Source organism: Corticium candelabrum, chromosome 9 (genome assembly GCF_963422355.1).
Source record: "Corticium candelabrum chromosome 9, ooCorCand1.1, whole genome shotgun sequence".
NCBI lineage: Eukaryota > Metazoa > Porifera > Homoscleromorpha > Homosclerophorida > Plakinidae > Corticium > Corticium candelabrum.
The window spans coordinates 5,467,518-5,487,866 of NC_085093.1; the positions used below are offsets into that span (position 1 = coordinate 5,467,518).

Consider the following 20,349-nt stretch of genomic DNA (forward strand, 5'->3'; position numbering starts at 1 on the left):
TCGATATAGGAATTCTTTTGCAAGTAGCATTTTATAGAAACAGATTGAGGCAGCTTGCTATAGTTACGCAGCATAGTGCTGCAACGCAGGCTTAATTAATATATCTTTTGTGAAATTATGTAGATACAGTTGACATTTTGTTTAATGTGAGTAGTGATTTGGATTCTATGGTAATTGTATTACAGTCAGACGTGGGTTATCCGACCGTGTGTGTTTTATAACCCTCGGTAATCAATCAACATTCATCGATGATCAGTCTGCACACAGTCTTTGTGACAGTGTTCTGCTTATCCAGCAGTGAGATTACCAGACACGTTTTTGGTGAAACATACATGGCTGGATGACCCGGGTCTAACTCAGTCTGACTGTAGTTCAAACCGTTTGGCAGCAATGGATTAATTGTCTCAGTCATTCAACTGATTGTAAACCTTGCTCGTATTTTTTGTTTTCAAACGTTTTGCAATATTTGTGTGCCAACATTTATATATGAAATCAATAGCGGACATCGAATTGTTAAGATTTATTAATGGCAGACAGCAATGTTATTGTCGTTGTTACTTAGAATATATAACTAGAACATGTTGAGTAGCTGACGAAGTACGGTGATGTATGGGTGGAGGTAACCCGTATGTGGCAATGTTGGCGGCTAATTTTTTCAGTGGTGTTGGGAGCATTTGACACAGTTCATGTAGGGATCCCACGGTTGCTGGACATCGTTCTAGGTCATCACAACCTGCAGCACTTACAGAAAACAGTGCTTGAATCCGCTTGGATCCTACGCAGAGTCATGTTCTGTCTCGACAGTCAGGATTTGCTTTCAGTGCTTACAAGGAACCTTATAAACCAGACATATCTGGTTGAGCACAAGGGAGTTTTAGATGATAAATTTGGTGCTGAAGAATATTACTCAGTGTTCTGCCCAAGATTATTGCAGTGGTGGTTACAGTCAGACAAATTCACTACTGCAAAACCAATATCCTACAATATGCGGGAAATAAGTAAGAGCAAACTCCAGGACAATCAAGAATCGTCATAAAACAGATAAGAATTGTCACACAGAATGTATCGCACTGTTGATGGTCTATGATCTGGAAGAGTACACTAAGAAAGCTGCAACTTTTTTCAACAGTCTAGGAACTACATTTGCCCAGTTTCACGTTGTATATACTATGGCATAGTTAGATGTCTGCCATGCACCAGCTGCAGGTTTTGAACAGCCAGTGCTCCTGTCTAACAAAACTACTCCTGAAGACGACTTTGACTGGCTCTGTCCACAGGGTGCCTACTATATTGATGTTGCCTTGCTCATTGATGACATGCAGACTGCTGTGTTGGATCTCACCACCACCTTAGTGCCCTACGCGATAGATCATACTATAGATGGTATTATAGATCGTATCATAGCACTGCAGGTCTGCTGCGGTGTGACGGTATGAAAGAAGTGCTCACCTTTTCAACAACAAACTGCTCACCTTCCAATGCTCATTAGCTTGGAGCAAGTAAAACACTAGCTACTAGCTGAAGAATATAGTGGTGATTGGAACATGCAGTTATAGTCGGGCCCGACCACCTCCGACCACCTTGGGCACAACCCTGTTGATAAAATTATTACTAGTATTATCATTTCCTTATTGTTCTTCAATTTACCTAGTAACATGTGCCATCACATGGTTAGCAAGTAAGGAAGTATAAACCACTAATTGGTTTCCGAAAGCTCTCCTAACTGAAGGCAATATGCTTAGCTACACCATCCTGTTGAAGCGTGTCCTTAGCTTTCAGTTTGTAAAAAATTGCCAGGTATGCGGTCGTACAAGAAATTGCATCTTTTTATTGGTTGAACAACATGTGACGTCGCAGTATAGCGCTACAAAATTTAAACCATTCAATTGCAACTCGTAGATCAACTTGCCAGAAATGAAATGAGACTATAAGATACAACTATGCTGCTCATTCGTAACGAGCCTGTGTTGAGATGTGGATAAACAATGACTATCATGGTTGCACTCTCAATGCCTCGACACTTTTAAGATCCGAGAACGTGCCACCACAGTATCCTCCAGCAGCCAAAATGACTCCATCTGCAGCGCACATGCCAAGCCATAACCGATCGTCATTCATGTCTGGTAATGGAATCCAGGTTCTGTTCGACGAGTCCCACATCAATGCAGTATTCCCAATGCGTGACTTTTCATGTGAACTAACTCGCCCACCAGCAACTACAAGGCTCTCACAAGCTACAGTACATGAACAGCTGTAACAAGGTGTCGGTGCAACTGTAAGGTGGCTGAAGTCCGACAGAGATATAGCTTCGACAGAATTAAGATTTTCCTGTCCATCCTGTCCTCCAGCAACGTACAACACATTGTCAATAATGACACTACTACAGTTTTTCCTCTTCCTCTGAAGGTTCAGCTTCACGCCACCTGATTGTTGACCACTTCTAAGGTCATACTTCAGCACCGTGTCCAATGAATTTGTCTTGTTCAGGTCTCCATTACCACCGACAAGATATATGTTGTCTTGGTCGGCAACAGCACTATACTGATGCAGCTGAGAATAAGGTGGCAAGTAACAGACATGTTGCCATGAGTTGTTGATAATATCATACCAAGCGATACCATGGCTCTTCTCGTGTGAAGAATTCTGGTAATGGTAGTAAGTGGTGAAGCAGTATTTGGCAGAAAATAATGTGTGAATCTTGGCTCCGGTTTCCGGTACGGTTTTACAGACCCTCCAAAGATTGCAACTGGATTCGATATCGCCAATGTATAACTCGACTTGGTTGCCAACAATCACGTTTCCCTCTACAGAAGCAATGCAGTTAAGAAATGGTCGTCTCTGTGGCAAATCAGTCAATTGTGCCCATTTCCTGGATGGAAATTGAACCTGAACAATAATAAATATTAGAGCTCATGTTACCCTGTATGCTACTGTACATTGTTTACTGGCTCTGTAGACTTTCGTGTTACTTCAACAGTAGGTTTCGATGTGATGTCTGCTCTAGCACTTTTGCTCTTACTGGAAATTGATGGTGAAGATCCTTCACAAAATTTTGCAAGTTATGGTGTTAGCAGCTAATGCGCGTGCATGCACACGCACACACACACACACACACACACACACACACACACACACACACACAAACACACAATACACATACATACATACATACATACAGAGCACGCATAAGCTTCATGTACATGGAACAGTTGCTTTACCTGCAGTAGACACAGCTGTTTCGACTGGTAAAGTAGAATTCAGAGGGTCACGAAATTCAGCAATACCACTTGCACCCACTAAATTCCCAGTACAAGCGACAACAACAACCTCAACAAATCAATCCACATGCAGTTCAGTTAACATACATGAAGGGGCAGCAAACTTTTGAGGAAGTTCAACACTAGAGCCATCTCTAATAACATCTGGTGAAAAAGTAAGCAAGTTAACAATTATTATAACCTACTGGTTGTAGAGAGATTCAAAAATCATGTCAGTCTGTCCCAAATCTAATGTACCTCGTTGCTGAGACAAAGCTGAAATCTGAATGTCTGCATTCCCTACACATGAAGAATACCACTGTTGTTAGGGGTCGTCTTGTTAGGGTCGTCAATTTTTTGGTATTTTCACAAGCGTACAAAGCGTATGCTTTTTCTTACTCCCTCCCCCTTTGTGAAAGCAGATGATAAATTTTGCTAGCCTCTACAGTACAAGTTTCACATATCATAAAGAGCCTGTCACAAAGTATAAATAGCATTGTGAAGATCAAGCCTCTATCAGCAACCCCAGAAATGCACCTTCAGCATTGAACTGCTTTGAAAGTACGCTGTCACCCTGCTCTTCCTGGTCCCTTTCAACTTATCAACAGTGCGTTTAAGTACTTATTTCTTTTTCTCCACACTGCCAGATTTCCAGTGTGTGTGTTTTCCTAGAACGTTCAGAGTTGGCAACACAAACGCATTCACAAAACGTTGATACATGCTGGTTGGCTTTTGGGCACTGCAGTGGCCATTTGGCTCAACTGAATGAGGTGGACAGTTTCTACGCCAAGCTCCATGTGACTTAGCTATGTATAGAATCCTGGATATTCAAAAAGGCCCACTAGGAGTACAACTAAGGTACAGCATTTAATACTGTTAAAATGTTTAAAAGAAAAAAGTTTCCTTCACCTCCACGCAATAACGTTTCTCATGAATACGTACACCAGACAGGCTCTGCGCATGCAGATCTACAAACAATTTGCAAAACTTGAAAAGCATACAGCAAGTGCCAGCCTAGCCCCCTTCCCCTAGCGCATGCTTGTACGCTTGTGAAAATGCCATAAAAATGGACGACCCCTTACTCATTCTATAGTAAACTGTGACAAAACAAAAGCACTGTGTGAAGACATACCTTGCTGAACAATGCTCGGCGATGAATGAGAATCAGACACCTGCACAATTACATGATACTAGTAAAACCAGAGGTAACAATTGAGTAACTAACATGATGACTTACAAGTGTTAGTGTGCCTTCATTTTGTGATGTATCGTACATCTGATGCGAATGAGCATCTACAGAACCGAGAATGACAGACGACCCATTGTCTCCATCCGGTACCGATGTTACAGTTGTCATACGTCCATCGACACCGTCAGTACCAGCAGTCGAACACCGAGGACAAGACGGCCGTCTGATCATTCCCAGAAACATTGTCACAATTTCTACACAAAACACAAAATGAATAATGTCTATACTAGAGGAGGACAAAGTCTGCATTTGTTTCATCTACCTCTAAAGTGTAGCCTGGCATCCGGATGTCCGTCCCAGCAACGAATAATAAGATCTCTGTATTCGTCCATGCAATCATCATCACTTAATAAAGGTCTGACACCAGAAAGCACATTAGCTCGAATGATAGATGGACTGAGACCATCTTTATATACACACACACATCAGAATCTGTTAATCATTTGATAATAAATAGACAAACGTGCATATATAACCATAAACTTGTTTCATTTCCTTCAGCTGACAAAGAATCACTGCATATCTACACGACGGCAAAATGGAACACTTTCTGGTCTCGAGAAGGTATTTGAACGAATAACAACTCACGAGTAAACATCAAGTTTCTTCTCTTTTTCTTTCTCAATCTTTCCCTTTCCCTCAAATAATTCAGGTGCACTAAATGCCACCGTAGCAGCATAAGGACGGCGACTCGGTATTTTCTCTGAAATTCCTCGCACTTTTGCTAACCCGAAGTCGATAATCTGACAAGCAAATATGGTGAAACATAATTTACTCCAACTACAGACGACTAGGCACAGAACATGTTACTACATGAGAATGAAATTGCTTGCAATGTCGACGACATGCATTATATGCCCACTTGTAGCACCCTAGCTTCGTCTGTGCCAATCAGTGTCGAGTATTCGCTTACAATAAGTGACATATCCAACTTCCGCTACATATTGACTGGTCAATAAATCGGACCATATAACTGCCTGGGGCTACTGGTTTATCAAGATGTGAATTGTTTGTGCAAGGATATCAACGCCTCAGCAGGGTGCTACAAGCCTGTTATAGACCACTGGCAAGTGTACAAACGAATACACCCCGCTGTGCCAAGCTCGTCAGCACTCAGGCTTCGCCCTCGTGCCAACTCGTGGGCGGAGCGAGGTGTATTTCGTTTATACAGTCGCCAGCGGTCTATAACCTATACATAACTGTTGGATGATAATCTCTAAATACCACTTACTCAAGGAGACTATTGGCTACTACAGTTGTTTGATGCTGATTAGCACCAAAGGCTTTGGATAGAAGCAGACATTCATATTGATCGAAGTCACCCTGGAAGCCCTTATTTGTGCATGCAACAAACCATGCAATCTCATAAGGCCACATCAGGTGGCACATAAAGTTTGCACAGTGGTTTTGCTAAATGATTGGTCTGAAGATACTTGCTGCAATGCTACCACCTCACTCGCTCAAATATGCTCAAATATTACGTACTCCAGGGCTTGAGTGAGCCCACAGCCCCAATTTTGGCTGAGGCTTGAACATTTCACATCTTTTTTTTGCCATTAATTAGTGCATGGTAATTCTGCTAGTTTAAGTACTATTCTAATAAAATAGTGTTAACTTTACTACCTTTGTCATTAATTATTTCTGCCAATGCACATTTAGATGTCATGTTGTCGAGAAAGGCCTGTCCTATCCTTCACTGCTACTGCTGATCAACCTATGGGGTGTGGTAATAAATCAAGTGGGTATAATTCTAAATGTACCTCAAAACAATTCAATTCCCATACAAATAAGTTATTTCAAAGTACTACTCAATACACTTCACTTGATACTGTCCTGGACTCCATCATGATCGGCTAATACGGACATTATCTCAAATTAGTGTCTCTGAGAAGTCTCTGGAGTAGTTTCTAGATTACTAGAGAACCAGTATCGAGGCCTTAAACATTGTCTGATTCTTTACCTTGTAAAAAGGTGTCCCACAAGGATCACGACTCAAGCATTGCTGTTCATTATCTACATCTACAGTCAAGATCTACCATCTGCTGTTTCTGACTTCAAAGTTCTTTTTTACGCTGATGGCACATGCTTGTATACATCAGAAACTAATCCTGCACAGGTTTGAAGACCCTTCTAAAATATCAAACTGGTTTAGTGAGAACTTGCTTGCTCTGAATCCAAAAAAGTCTGAGTTTTACCAACTCAGCAGGAACACGTGAATATATGGGATGAGATCACCATCTAAATAAATAAACCAAGTATCTTGGAATTGTCTTTGATGATGACATTTCATGGAATCGACATGTCTCATTTCCACATGTTGCAGATACAAGAAGAATCTAACTGAAAGAATGCGACTTGATTTCTATAAGTCATTCGTATAAATTTTAAATAATTGACAGGCATGAAGTAAGACATAATAAAGTTCAACTAGCAAGTTTGGTATACAAGGAAGTGAACTCATTATCACCAAAGCTCCTATGTGAACAATTTAGGTTTACGAGGGACATTTTGCACAAGAAAACTCGTGCAAGTGATAGTCGCTGTTTTTTTCTTTCTTGTCCTAGGACAGACACTTTTAGATGAACTTTCGAGAATTTCCTACCAGCTAGACAAAGAACCCTCCAATCATTTGTTTCTAGGACGGTCCCAGACGAATTCATTCAATGTCTCTATAAATAGAATTTTCTAATTAATGACAACTTGATAGAAACAGATAGAGTGGAAAGACGCGCTAGCGTTCGATTGGGCACCTTTCTTTTTCTAGATAGAATGAACAGTTTCCCAAACCTTACCAGAAAGGCATAGACTGGAAAGGTATTTATGCTGTTCGATTGGTAACTATTCTGTTTCTGAAAAAGGATAAAGCAGATAGATCTACACTACCATCAATACAAATAGAAAGGATAGAATTAGCACCTAGACATGTAAAACTTGCGTCTCTACTGTAGCTTTGACCTTCCAAATCAACGCAGTCACTTAGCCTAGCATTTCCAGACCAGCATTTGCACGTATTCTGGATTGCCCGTGCAAGAGTTCAAAAGAATGGCAGCTGATTTCTCATTGTTCGTGTTCTCTACGTTGTCAATAATTTTTTGCAATATTTATTTATTCTACCCATGCATGTGCATAGCTTGGCGGTAGGCCATTATTTTCTTAGCGAGTACCAATATAAAATCCGCCATGAATTGGGCCACTGGCATATGTTGACGTCATCACCCTCGTAGATCAGGCATCATGGCAATGTGGTGGTACATCACACACGAGGCCAGATGATGGTAACCCCTGCTTGCCGTCTGTTGTGCCCACCCTGTCTATTAGAGAGCTTAGACATGAGAACGAGGCCGTGCAGCTATCGATGAAGCAAGTGGAGTAATGTGAGTCAAAGTCCATAATCACAAACTCCTCCATGATGCATTCACATAACTAGTGGGTGGAGAATATCGTACATTTCTAAATTATCCAACGACGTTCAACCACCAAAATAATCCCCCAATACGCTCTTACGGTCAATTTCTTCGGAAACCACCAAAATAAATTCCCACTTACGTTTGATCTTATACAGTATCTCGTTCGGAAAGGTTGGACGAGTTCGATTGGTTAACTTGCCCCGTCTCTTTGCAGTCTACCTAACCAAGCCTTTTCCAGAAAAAGATAACCCCAAACGAATACACCCATTAGTTGTGTTGTATGTATTTATTGCTTTTCTAGTTTCCATTTATCTAGGCTACCTGGACCAGCAAAGACAAAGGCTTTTCCTAGTAAAATAAAGCTATTATATTATTGTTATTATTACACTGTTAGTGTATAAACTTTAAGTATTGCCAATTAACGGTAATTAAAGTTTGATATCTCACTTTGCAGGAGTAGTTGTGATCGACCAATATATTTGCAGTCTTTAGATCTCGATGAATAATCGGTGTCGGTAAACCGTGCAAATAGTCCATCCCCTTAGCGATGTCTAGTGCAATTTTAATGCGACAATCCCACTGTTGGATAACGGGATGTTTGTCTGCGTCAGACAGCAACATGACCTCCAGATTTCCATTCTCTATGTATTCCATGACAATAGCATAATGGCCGGGCTGATCGCATAATCCCAAAAATCGAATGATGTAAGGGCAGTCGGTAAGACCTTGCAATATGCGTGCTTCTTTCACGAAATCTGCCACTTCACTACAAAATAAAACTCGCTCAAACAATGCCACGCCCCTTACAACGCTCCAGTATGCTTGACCTCTTTTTCAGTTTGTACGGAGTAGTGAGAACCTTGAGGGCCACGACTTCACTCGAACTTTGTATCTTACATCGATAGACAACGCCAAACCCACCTGAACCAATCATGTCATCGTCGTCGTTGTAAATTAGTTCATCCCTGCCAAATATTCTGAGTGACTGATCTCTTCCATGATTCATTAGTAGAAGAAAGCATACACGTCTTCCCTATCAGAATTTGAAGCAAATTCTCAACAGCGGTTTGAAGAGCCCGTATGTCGAGTCCCGGATAATTTCTTTATAGGTTGTTGTGTGGGTCTCTCTTCGAGCGATCTCTGGTCTGGAAGTTTGAGACCTTTGCAGATCCATGTCTAGTCGGCTATGGTCCTTTGCTCTCCGCCTTTAGGACAGACTATTTAATGCTCCCCAAATACCTACAAACAGATTTGATGTAATCCTTCACAACAATTTGCTAGCTGTAAAATGTCAGTCTTGTTAGATAAATACGTACGTATAGATCCTACAACTTGTGAATTAGCCCGATTCCATGGTCTGCAAGTGGTCCAGCAATTGTTTCCATGTGCTGCTCGCTAGATGCAGCGTTGATCGACAATATATCCCGAGGCAGAGCCTCTGGTCTGTCTTAGTGTCCATTCTGCTAGTTCTAGATCGCTCCAGCAGCAATCATTTCAGGCACCGGTGTTTCAGGTTAGGGTTATAGGTTAGGGTTTAGCTCAGCAGAACTAAACCTCACGTACCAGAACGTGCAGGACCATGCCTGGTCCGGTGAACGTGAAGGCTCCGTTTCCAGAGTTAGGGCTAGGGTTAGCCAAAGTGTAAAGCTTGTCTTCGACATGTAAGTATACATCTACATGGGTAACTACCTACCTAGTACATTAGTTTGTATATCTATGTCTTAGATAATTTGGACTACCTAGGGAGCTTATAGATGGCGTATAGCTAGATAAACATGCATGTGCATGGAAATTTGATTTGCAGAGTCATCACGTTGGATGCTTCTCGGACCCATTTCTGCATAACATCCTAAAATGAACCATGCACTGCGTTGTTAGGCACGTAAAGAAAGGAGGCCTGGCCTCTAGTTCAATTTATGTCCTGGTACCGTACTCACAAATATTATTCGGCCATGTCTAGCTACAGATCGACACTAGGATACAGGCTTTAGGCTCGCGTGCCAAATTTGCGTGGGAGAGAAAGCGTGCGTACATGCAGTACCAGGTATAATCCCGGGGACTCTAAGTCTTGTCTAACGTTGTCAAGTCCCTAACAAAAATTTACATTTTCCAGCCTTTGTTATCAATTCTTCTTATTCGTCGATACCAAAATTTTAGTTGCAAAGAGAGAGCTATCTACGATTGTTCTTTCTCTCTTTACTAGTCATTACCAGCTCTTCAAAGCAGTCACTTCAAAATTGGGAATCGTGCCAAGGGACCTCTATTGCAAAACAATGAGAGTCCCTGCATTAATATGTAGCTCATGTGCCAAACAAATGTTTATATCCCCGTGACACATCTGCGCTGCTAAAAATTGTTGTTGAGCCAGATCTAGGAGCTGACCTCCATTGTCTGCTCGACCTGCTTAAAACTGTACAGAACTAATCTGTCTTCTCATGCGTTTTAAGTGATAATCAGTCGACAATGGAATCAATGGGAAACGGTCTTGGTTTTGTCTTTGGCCCTGATGTTGCTACCGTCAACGGTTCACGTTCGCTGTCAAGCAAGGACACACGGGCTAAACGTGATGAAATGTTTATCGACCAGGAAATCAACCCTCCGGTTCTTTGTTCTTCCATGAAAAGCGCTCCCACAAAGTGCCTCGAATTTCCAACCACAACATTCAGTCTTTCCCAACTACATCTTGCAAATCGGGGAAATCACCTGTCGGTTTTCCCACGTGTGGGGAATTCCAGTATATCAGACACATTGCATCAGCTCAACCCTAACAACGATGACGCAAAACTATGTCACAGTTCATTGGCACTTGTGCATGCACCAATGCCATTCGTTTTCGGAGAAACGTCTGAAAACAACTTCTTGAACATCGACAAAGATACTTTAATAGATGATCTTGATCTACTAGCAGCGGCTGTGGCATTAAGTTGGCAGGAACCTCTTTGTGATACATTTTCTGATACACAGAAAATTTCAGAAAACTTATACTCTCTGCACGCCAGCAATGTTTTGTCCTCAAGGGCGTCAGTTGAAATTTCAAATCCAGCTATGAGACACAGACAACCTTCTATCACAATTATTCGTGAACCACCACAGGTACTACTCAAGCAAATTAGTTAATTAATTTTGAGTTAATTAAATTAATTAGCCATATAGCCAATGTATTACTTGTCAATTTCTTTACCGAGACGTGTGCATCTTAGTGTCATAGAGCTCGTTACGAGATCGAAGGCAATCAAAGCTCCAAGGGTCTGTTGAAGAACGACGATAGAGAGCCGGTCTTTATTCAAGTAACGTACCATCGACACGACGCATGCGCATCAATCATTCCCTTCGATCGTTCATTCACGTCTTTTATTCTAGCTGAAGAACGTTCCCACCAGTGTAACACAGATTGACGTTACTCTGTCTGTAGTGACAACAACCAACGACCTAGTACGTCACCCCTACGTATATCCTACTTGCTTTGGTCGCACCATGCCATCAGATTGGAAAAGAAACCCGAACAAACGAACGGTCACGGTGGCTTTGCGACAATCAGAAGAATACAGAAAGGAGTAAACTGATGCTTGTCTGTTGCTCGTAGCAACTTGATTTAGTTGATTTTTCATTCTAGACTGACCTACTTGGGAATAAAACGCAACAAACTGGAATGCATTGATTTGAGACAGCACTCTCGTGAGCAGCTTAGCCTCTTTCGTATTAAGTTCGAGGCCAGTGTTCCTTTTGTTGACTTTTCCACGTCTGCAAAGGTTTCTTTGATTACTGCAACTACGCGCTCTGTACGAGTTTTGTGCCCTAGCTCGTCAACAAAGCGAAGGAAAATCAACAAGACTGCATCACCTTCAAAGAAGGTATCGAGATCGTAGTTTCCGTAAACAGAAAGATAACAAGAGCACGCCTATGTAGAACTTGTAATACTCTGTTAATGACAAAACATCGTTATGCATTTCTTCTTTGTTATTTGATTGAGTACTGGGAAATCTAATAATGTTAATTGTTTAGCACAAGTGTTTTCTAGATGGGCTTTGTTTTAGAGAATGTATATCTAAATCCACACTGTATACGTGCTGTACAGTGTCTTGATTTGCTTGTCGTCAAATACACATATATTAGTTGTGATTGACCGCTAGAAACCGTCCTAAACGTTTGCACGTTATTGCACTTTTTTCAAATGTGAGAAAAGGGTTTAGCCGACTTTCGAATGAAATCACTTAACTGACATGTTTCTTTGTTGTGTCTGATCAGCACGGTTGAGTGTACGCATTCTGTCAGAGTCTGAGACGGCGCACTTTTTACTATATGCATGTGCAGTGAATTTAGTAACACCGCACAGGATCGAAAACAAATCACCCCCGGAGGTGACAAATCAGGGTTGACATTTTCATGGTCATGCTGCAAATTGTGGCTTTGGACAAAAAATTTTGGCTTTAGAAAAAAGAGCATATAAATTAATTATTATATAATAGTTATTAGTTTGACATCAAGTTGGAGCAGTGTCGTGCAGTGTCTAGGGATTCGGTTCGCAGAAGAATTTTGAAAACGATTTGCAGCTTATTACAACACAAGCTAATTAATGCCCAACAGTTGGTGCAAGAGAGTCTAGTCATTCGATGAAACTCTTGATTCATTGTACTATCTAGAGTTCTAAGGCTTTGCAAACTCTGACAAGTGGATGCTAGCAAACCTGACACGGCTGCTTTACTGTGACGGTCTTGCCGCACAGCTTCTAAAGGCAGAGCGTGCTTTTAACCTGATGAAGTATCTTTATGTTAGATTAAGGCACAGGAAGGCGTAAGACATAAATATCAATTGCCGTTGATGAGAGGCCAACAGCAACGATGTAGTGTAGTCCACAAATTGACTTGGATGGGGCTATTAATCACACTTACAAGCTTTGCCCTTTCAGCAGTCTTCATCATGGACGTCCGCTATCAATTACTTGAACTCAACTGTCGATAAAAGGTGTCTGCATGATGAGGTTATGCTTATTTGTCATGTTCAACAAGAGTACCTTAAACAGATAGTCAAATTAATAAGAGAGTCAAATCCTGCGGTAAACATTAATTAAATGTAAGAATCAACAGTTCCAAATTAAATTAATAACAAAGGTCCAACTTTGAAGTGAGACAGACGAAAAGTTATGTATATAATAATATACGAAAAGAATAAACAAACAACACTAAAGCATTAAAACGCAAATCTCATCTTGACTATGCATATGTGCTAACAAAAGCTGCTATTAAATAACAGTAGCATTTTTATAAGAATTCACTGAATTGATGTATTAAAATGATGTTTTAAATATATACATGTCCTAGATGTATGTTGAGGCACCTCGTAAGTGCATGTGCCTATGAGGATAAGGTATCTTGATGAGAATCAATCCATAATCAAATCTAGTACATCTGTGTAGCTATACTAAGTCTAGACTGTACGCAAGGAGAGTGCCAACAGAAACTCCAGATAAACGTCATATATCGTCTATACCTGCACGATCTTAGGTTTTCAAGAGTAGCGCCGTCCACAAAATATCCATTACATTTCCTGCCAGGAGCGGTTGAGTAATCTATACCGTGGCCGAGAAGTGCGCACTGTGATATGTCAAGGTAGGCAATAAGTCGGAATGGGATCTAGACGGGTACAAGTTGGGGAAGGAAAGAAAGGAATGTTGACGCTGACGAATAATCGTAGGTAGGTGTCCACTGTAACTTTCTCTTTCCATTCTTGCTAGTACTAGACATGCCTTGCACTGGCGGATCTAGAGGGGGTTCCGTGGGTTTCGTGAAACCTCCTAAAATTTATGTGACGTTATCACGCGGTGATGACCGCCTACCAGCAGTCGGACAGTACGAGTGAGTCGTACGGTACTCCTACTCTTTTTGTAGCCTACTAAACGCGAACATCGGACACAATGCGCCAATTCAGCACATGGAAGAACGTTTTGAACGGCTTCACATCGTTAGTTGACATCTTTGTTTGGCTGCCCTAGAAAGTCGTTGCTTGAAAGAAGCTAGCCCTTCCAGACTTCAAGTTGCCAAGACATTCAAAAACCTTGCGAAGGCTTGTTTCTGTAAAATCAAGGCATTTTAGGCTTGCAGCCAGGAAAAAAGGTGTGGCGGATACGGCTCTGTGTGAGCCGCGTCCCCACATCTTCCGGGAGGTGAAGGCTGAAAGGGCTGGTTGAAATCAAACTGAGGTATTTAGCTTAGCTCGAACACTACCACTTCGTTATTTCCTTGCAATGATAATGTTTCAAAGTAGTTATTTTTCATCTCATGAAAATTTATTTGATGGTCACAACATCACAATTTCATGAAACCATATATGTCGACCTATAGAAGCTTTTTTCGAAAGAAAAGAAAGAGCGGTAACATCTGCCTGTCTAGCGAAAGACACGTAGGCTTGCAAATTCAATTCAAATTGTCTGGTACTGTAGATTCATTAATTAACGCATACTTCCGTTCTATGTTATAGATGATTAAAAGCTAATTCTATGCTATAGATAATTAAATAGCTAATAATAAGGAGTGGCTGATACTTACCCTTTGTAACGTCACGGAACCCTCCATGCAAAAATCATGAATCGGCCCCTGCCTTGGAAGCAGTCGAACCTGGGCCGGATCCAGAGGGTAGGTTTAGGGGGTGACAACCCCCTCTTTTCCAATAGTCGTGGTTCAATAATTTTACTTAATTTCATTAGAAAAGACAAAATTACTAATGCTATAAATAATTGCTGCCAGGTGAAGCCCCTCTTTCAAATATTCTTAGATCCGGCCATGCGAACAGAATATGCACGTGTGGGTCTTACTGGCACACGTGTGGTGATTGAAATCAAGTCACTTGTAATCACACCTGTATAGAAAATCAACCCAGTAGTAGTACTGATATTGCTTCTCATATAGTTAATCCAAGTTGAGGAGGCCTGAACCCTCAGCTCTAGCTCCACCCCTGATTTTATATGATTTAATCACATTGGATTTAGGTCATGATCTCTAGATATGGCATATACTAGGCATGCTAGACTCTATATGAAATTTCATGTATTAAAGAACCACTAGCTCCAGTTATAAGTCAAAGAGAAAATGATAGCAAAGTTGCAGCAAGAAACGAAAGGAACACCCGCCAGGAGGAATTTTGCTAATGGCCGGCCTAAGTCAATACTGCAAGTACGTGGGAAAATCTGCTGACGATTTTCCAGCGCGTTCATGCAACATGCAGTCATCAGACACCTGGAGTAAACTTGCATGGCTGTTTATTGGCTTAGACGCTAGGTGAGTACCAGGCCCGTAGGAAGCAAATAAAAAGTGGTACGGCCTAACGCACGGTAAAGGGCGTGGCTTTTAATTTAGTGCGCGTTAAAGTGCGGCCATGGGCGCAGAGAAGGGTCTGGCTAGGCGAGGCTACAAAAAGTGGTGCGGCCATGGCCGCACCAGCCGCACCGGCTCCTACGGCCCTGAGTACACAATGGAGTTAGGCTCTGAGGGACAGCTTTTTGCCATAGGCGTATTCTCATTTTGTTGCTAAAGAAAGTAGAGAAAGAATTACTTTCAATGCAGACTCTAAGGAATCTCAAAATGTAAACCTGCTGACTGGTGTTATAGTGATTGACAGATTATTGAATTTGTGTTGTCGATGTCACACACACACACACACACACACACACACACACACACACACACACACACACACACACACACACACACACACACACACACACACACACACACACACACACACACACACACACACACACACACACATCTCAGTGCTATCTTTTAACTAAGCTAGTCTGCCTTTCTTTTTGAACGGCTCTACTAACTAACCGGCGACGGTATTCAACTCTCTTTTAATACTTCATTCATTTCTAATGAGCAGAAGACACAAGACTGCTATACACAACGGTGGCACCAGTCCTTCTACAGACGACTGCACGAAAACCTTACAAGATCTAGCTACGGTACATCAAAATCTGATCCGCTTCTCCGTGTTCTCGAAGCCTGACCGATAAGCTGCAGACCTCCTATTCAAATGCTGCCAACTTGTTTCACACCCCAGAAGTAAAGCTACAGCCTGCTCGCATTTATTTTGGATGTTATACATTACAGAATATGTGTCTTAAGCAATCATTGAAAGCAGGCATGCAGATTGTGCCATTCTTGCTCAGATTCTCATGATCCGCTGATGACATTCAACTAATTAACCTGGTCGAGGGGCGTGACTGGTCATGCGGAGAGGTGGTTTGGTTTTGCTTAGACATCTGTACCCTTTGTCCGGTCCGGCGGAACTAAAAGGCTCAAGAACTATCACGCCACTAGTAGTATAATTAGCCATAAACGACAGCAGAAAATGGCTGCTTCACTGGTACAATGGAAATCCTGGATGTTGTAAATAATTTTGGCAACACGTGCCTTACCTCGTTTCCAGACTCTCACGCCTTGTCTTGTCCGTTACCAAGAAAAGTTTAGAATGTGCCTCTTACAGAAGCCCAATTCGCATAGAACACGTTCAAAGTAATGACCAATGTCTAGAGGTCATGCAAGCGCGTCAAATTGCCATTGAGAGGGCATAGTTGGGAAAGAGGGTTTGCTTGCAACTCCAATTAGGTACGTTCATTACCTAATTACCTAAACCCAAACCCCATTAGGTACGCTCCTCCTGCCGTTACAGACACGACATGTCGAGTAGCAATACATGTCGCTTTAGTGTATTGGTGTCGTACAGAAATGTTGCAAAAATGTGCTTCGATTGCTCAACTGCCCCCGCTAGTTAGTGATCTAACCTGATAACGTTACCGGAGCATCACTATCTACAATCACGATGTCTAGACTAGCATGTCAGTATACATAGAATTAGTTAGTATAACATTATGTAGCTCGAGTGCTATTAGATTAATGGTTGGCGACGACAGAAGCTACTGCAGACTGCAGAGAACTTACAACCACAAATACAACTCTGTAGGTCTTCGATCCACTTTAGCTAGAAAATGACTTATAATACAGAATGATTTGCAATGTATCTTGCAATCATTGTGTTAGATTCTGTTTGATTAGCGAGACTTGACTTGCTTTTCTGTATGCCTCACGATCTGGTGCATTTCTACACATCAATAATTCATATCTTTGACTGTTGGCGAACACGTAATTCCATAAGAAGAAACGTATGTAGCCAACTAAATATTCCAGCAGTCAACCCATGCAAGCAATTTCAACACAAACAATCCTTCTATAATTGGATGCATGGCTTCGCTTGCTAGAGATTAAAGCTAATTGAACGCATCTAAACCGACCAGTCGCAAAGACTTTAGATATTAGACCGACGGTTTGAGAAACTTTGAGGTAACTTAACCTGCATACGTGGCGATACGAGTAGCAACATGAAACCGTGCATAGAGACATGCGCTTGATGAGAGAGATAAAACGACTAGTTTAATTAACCTAACATGGAGACTGTATGTCTTGTACTGTCTTCCCTAACCATGTATGGAAGCGCAAAGCAACGTTGTAAACGTTACAGCACGACGGTGTGATGCAATTTGATCAATGGAAACCGGACATCTGCTTTGCGGTCGCTTCTCGTATCCCAATTACTTAAATGGTTTCAAACGCGCGGAAGTTCACTTACCTGTGTCGTGTTCTAAACGTACATTGTTGGTCTTCAGGACATGACAGTGTAGAGGTATATATCAGTCGAGTCGAGTCGCCCTACAACACAATTTCAGGTGATATCGACGCTAGCGACAGAGCTCAGACTTCTCTACAATGGTTGTTGAGACGGTGTACCGCTTTTCTTTTGCAGTGCTGTTGTTGCTTCTGCCCGCTCTTGGAGAACTACAGGTACAGCATGTACTGGATGTTGTTACTGCATGTGCTGGATCTTGTTACCTTGTAGTAATATACATCTGTACACGCGCATATATGAACCTTCTGAGCAACCGCATACAGATGTACACATGTTGTCCTTGTTCAAGAGCAACTGGGTGCGGATGTGTTTGTTAGAGCCGAATGACATGGACATGCAGAGAGGGAGACTTTTTGCTTGCATTTTGACTGCATAACAAACAAACAAATCTACGTACTACACGCACAAGCACAAACACACACACACACACACACACACACACACACACACACACACACACACACACACACACACACACACACACACACACACACACACACACACACACACACACTTAAGTCATTTCTCAATTACAGTCCAGATCCAATTCTGAAGACGACGATGTGACTACTAAGATTTCTATTCCTGTGTCTACCATGTCCGAAATTCAACCGCAAGCTCTAGACACCATGAGTCACGCTAATAAGTCAGAACAAGATATGCTGATCAACGGCATTCTCGACATCCTACGCACGGCAAACGCTCGTCACACGCTAGACGTCCGAGAAGATATCTTGCGAGAAATCGCGGAAAGAGTTGTCTCGACCGGTAACATCCATCCTTCCGGTCTGAGCCTCGAGGCAAGACTAATGGCCATGAAACTTCGACTGACTATCAGCTGGAATGATCTCAACGACACGACTGAGTCGGTAGCTCGATATCTCCGACCGTTGCTTGCAGAAAATCAAAATCGTAGATCTAAACGCCGTACTTGTACAGGTTGCACAAATTGTTGCAACAATAATTGTTTTCCGGCCAGAGCGACTGTCATGACTAACTCTGGAGAACACAAATCGCTGCATGAACTAAAAGTGGGCGAAAAGATCTCCTGCGTAAGAGATGAAGGTCAGCAAGACTATTGCGAAGTGATCGGCTTTCTTCACAAGCAAGAAAGTGGAGCACACGACTATCTCTCCATCCATACCGATACCGGTCACAAACTTGAAGTATCAGCGTCACATTTGATCTTCAGGTCGAGAGAGAAATCTTGCTCTGTGTCTAATGCTGATGACGTATTTGCAAGTGAAGTGACTGTGGGAGATTACGTGTACGTCACGACCAAGAAGGGACTCGTATCTTCAATGGTCACCAAAATCTCGACTATTGAAGCACGTGGTTACTACGCACCCCTTACAAGCTGTGGTACTGTTGTTGTTGATGGCGTTTTGGCATCGTGCTACGCTCAGTTTGACAGTCACAGGCTCGCTCAAATGGGTATGACCGGTGCACGTCTAGCCTACTACTACGCTCCGGGTTGGCTGCAGTCTTACCTACTAGGAGCCGACAGTGACGGATTGATGACGTACGCTAAACACCTCACGCCATTGGTCGAGTTCTTCATGGGTAGCAGGTTTTATGACGGTCACGTTTGAAGAAGTTGTAAACAGTTTGAGCTGTGGGAGTTGTTAGTTCGTGCTGCTTGAGTATGTGAGCTGAGACAAACGTGCTGAGTAGATTGTTGCATGCAGTCCGATTTGGCTTAATTGATGTGTAGCTGCTTGCAGTATGTGCAAAATATGATATTCAAATATATTAATTTTGTGCACATAACGTATTGGATGGAGTGTCAACATATCAACTTCATTACATAACACTGTATTCAACGAAAGCACTCGTTCCTGAATTTTTCGTTGAGCGATTTCATGATGGAGGATTTGGGGAGCAATCTTCAGCTCTCGTGCTGCTGCATGGTGCTCATGCCACTGAAGCATAAAACTTTTAAAACTGTAAAACCCCAAAAGTTTGAACGGCTCAGATCCAATAAAGTGCCCGCATCAGTAGATCAATGAACGACTCTGACCGGACGTAATTAGCGACAGTGTATCGACGGAAGCTGTTGATTGCTTGTGACAGTTGCAACGTTAATCTATTCTACATGTAGTTGCTGCCACTACGAGTTTATATGGGCATACACATACGTAGGGTTGGAGATGAATCTAACTGTAGCCATAGATGGATGTAGCTATACATGACTGTTAGGTGTTCATTTATTCAATAAAGAGAACGTATTGATCATTATAGTAACGAGACTTATTCTGCCTTATCAGCGTGTCGAAGCGTTCCTGCAAATCGCCTTGATTAATTACTCTTGTCATCAACATAAACAATGGACACCATCTAGCGCCGTGACGACGGTTGCTGCTCAAATGAGAAACGCTAGCACAAGAATCATCCCTTTAGGGAACCTTTTAAGTATATGTTTATAAATAAAGGCCTATTTATAGAATTTCTTCGACCATTTTGGAAAACAAAGTAAGAACGCGTTTGGATAAATGTCGACGTCGTACAATCGTCTGTTATCTTAAACGTAACAGACTAGCTGTTAACTGAAAATACCAAAATGCGGTTCTGGAAATAGGTTTCCCTCGCAGAAAGTACAAGATGGTTTAATAAGAAACCTGTAAAGCAGCGGATATCCCCCTGTACAAAAACCCCGGATTTGGTCGTTTGCGGTACCAACTCGCCGATTTAGTCCTCTATGTCCGATGAAGTTTACGCTATTGTTTGTTTTTTCGAAGTAAATTTCAGTCTTTATGTA

The 20,349-nt window shown here is 41.9% G+C and overlaps 4 protein-coding genes across 4 annotated transcripts in view; 3 read left to right on the plus strand and 1 right to left on the minus strand.

Moving 5' to 3' along the window:
• The window catches only part of LOC134184231 (solute carrier family 66 member 2-like), a 5,101-nt gene extending 4,906 nt beyond the window's left edge, over positions 1-195 (plus strand). Inside the window, exon 4 of the mRNA XM_062651867.1 lies at positions 1-195. This exon is cut by the window's left edge and continues 327 nt beyond it. Coding sequence (XP_062507851.1) covers positions 1-95 — 95 coding nt within the window. The 3' untranslated portion in view covers positions 96-195.
• A 1,613-nt stretch (positions 196-1,808) lies between these two features.
• Positions 1,809-8,985, minus strand: LOC134184264 (probable serine/threonine-protein kinase roco5). Its single transcript, XM_062651909.1, has 12 exons — positions 8,741-8,985; positions 8,361-8,679; positions 5,095-5,249; positions 4,983-5,029; positions 4,769-4,912; positions 4,495-4,700; positions 4,390-4,429; positions 3,516-3,557; positions 3,366-3,422; positions 3,219-3,296; positions 2,946-3,040; positions 1,809-2,886 (listed from the first exon to the last, which is right to left on the minus strand). Exons 1-12 carry the CDS (start codon positions 8,917-8,919, stop codon positions 1,993-1,995), a joined length of 2,256 nt encoding a protein of 751 aa, XP_062507893.1. The 5' UTR covers positions 8,920-8,985; the 3' UTR covers positions 1,809-1,992.
• A 1,263-nt stretch (positions 8,986-10,248) lies between these two features.
• LOC134184560 (uncharacterized) lies at positions 10,249-12,025 on the plus strand. The gene is made up of 4 exons (XM_062652289.1): positions 10,249-11,006; positions 11,114-11,200; positions 11,274-11,467; positions 11,527-12,025. The coding sequence occupies exons 1-4, from the start codon at positions 10,377-10,379 to the stop codon at positions 11,777-11,779; spliced, it is 1,164 nt and encodes a 387-aa protein (XP_062508273.1). The 5' UTR covers positions 10,249-10,376; the 3' UTR covers positions 11,780-12,025.
• A 5,606-nt stretch (positions 12,026-17,631) lies between these two features.
• Positions 17,632-19,338, plus strand: LOC134184587 (desert hedgehog protein A-like). Its single transcript, XM_062652320.1, has 2 exons — positions 17,632-17,746; positions 18,128-19,338. The coding sequence occupies exons 1-2, from the start codon at positions 17,672-17,674 to the stop codon at positions 19,181-19,183; spliced, it is 1,131 nt and encodes a 376-aa protein (XP_062508304.1). The 5' UTR covers positions 17,632-17,671; the 3' UTR covers positions 19,184-19,338.
• The last annotated feature ends 1,011 nt before the right edge of the window (positions 19,339-20,349 follow it).

What these genes read in the sequence shown, in the direction of transcription:
- LOC134184264 (XM_062651909.1), bottom strand. Translation starts at nt 8,919, where the DNA reads ATGAATCATGGAAGAGATCAGTCACTCAGAATATTTGGCAGGGATGAA. An exon ending in CCGTACAAACTGAAAAAGAG is followed by an intron (nt 8,680 to 8,740) that starts GTCAAGCATACT and finishes TTTATTTTGTAG; the next exon opens with TGAAGTGGCAGATTTCGTGA. An exon ending in TGCCAGGCTACACTTTAGAG is followed by an intron (nt 4,701 to 4,768) that starts GTAGATGAAACA and finishes TGTTTTGTGTAG; the next exon opens with AAATTGTGACAATGTTTCTG.
- LOC134184587 (XM_062652320.1), top strand. Translation starts at nt 17,672, where the DNA reads ATGGTTGTTGAGACGGTGTACCGCTTTTCTTTTGCAGTGCTGTTGTTG. An exon ending in CCGCTCTTGGAGAACTACAG is followed by an intron (nt 17,747 to 18,127) that starts GTACAGCATGTA and finishes TCTCAATTACAG; the next exon opens with TCCAGATCCAATTCTGAAGA.
- LOC134184560 (XM_062652289.1), top strand. Translation starts at nt 10,377, where the DNA reads ATGGAATCAATGGGAAACGGTCTTGGTTTTGTCTTTGGCCCTGATGTT. An exon ending in TTATTCGTGAACCACCACAG is followed by an intron (nt 11,007 to 11,113) that starts GTACTACTCAAG and finishes TGTGCATCTTAG; the next exon opens with TGTCATAGAGCTCGTTACGA. An exon ending in TCAGAAGAATACAGAAAGGA is followed by an intron (nt 11,468 to 11,526) that starts GTAAACTGATGC and finishes TTTTCATTCTAG; the next exon opens with ACTGACCTACTTGGGAATAA.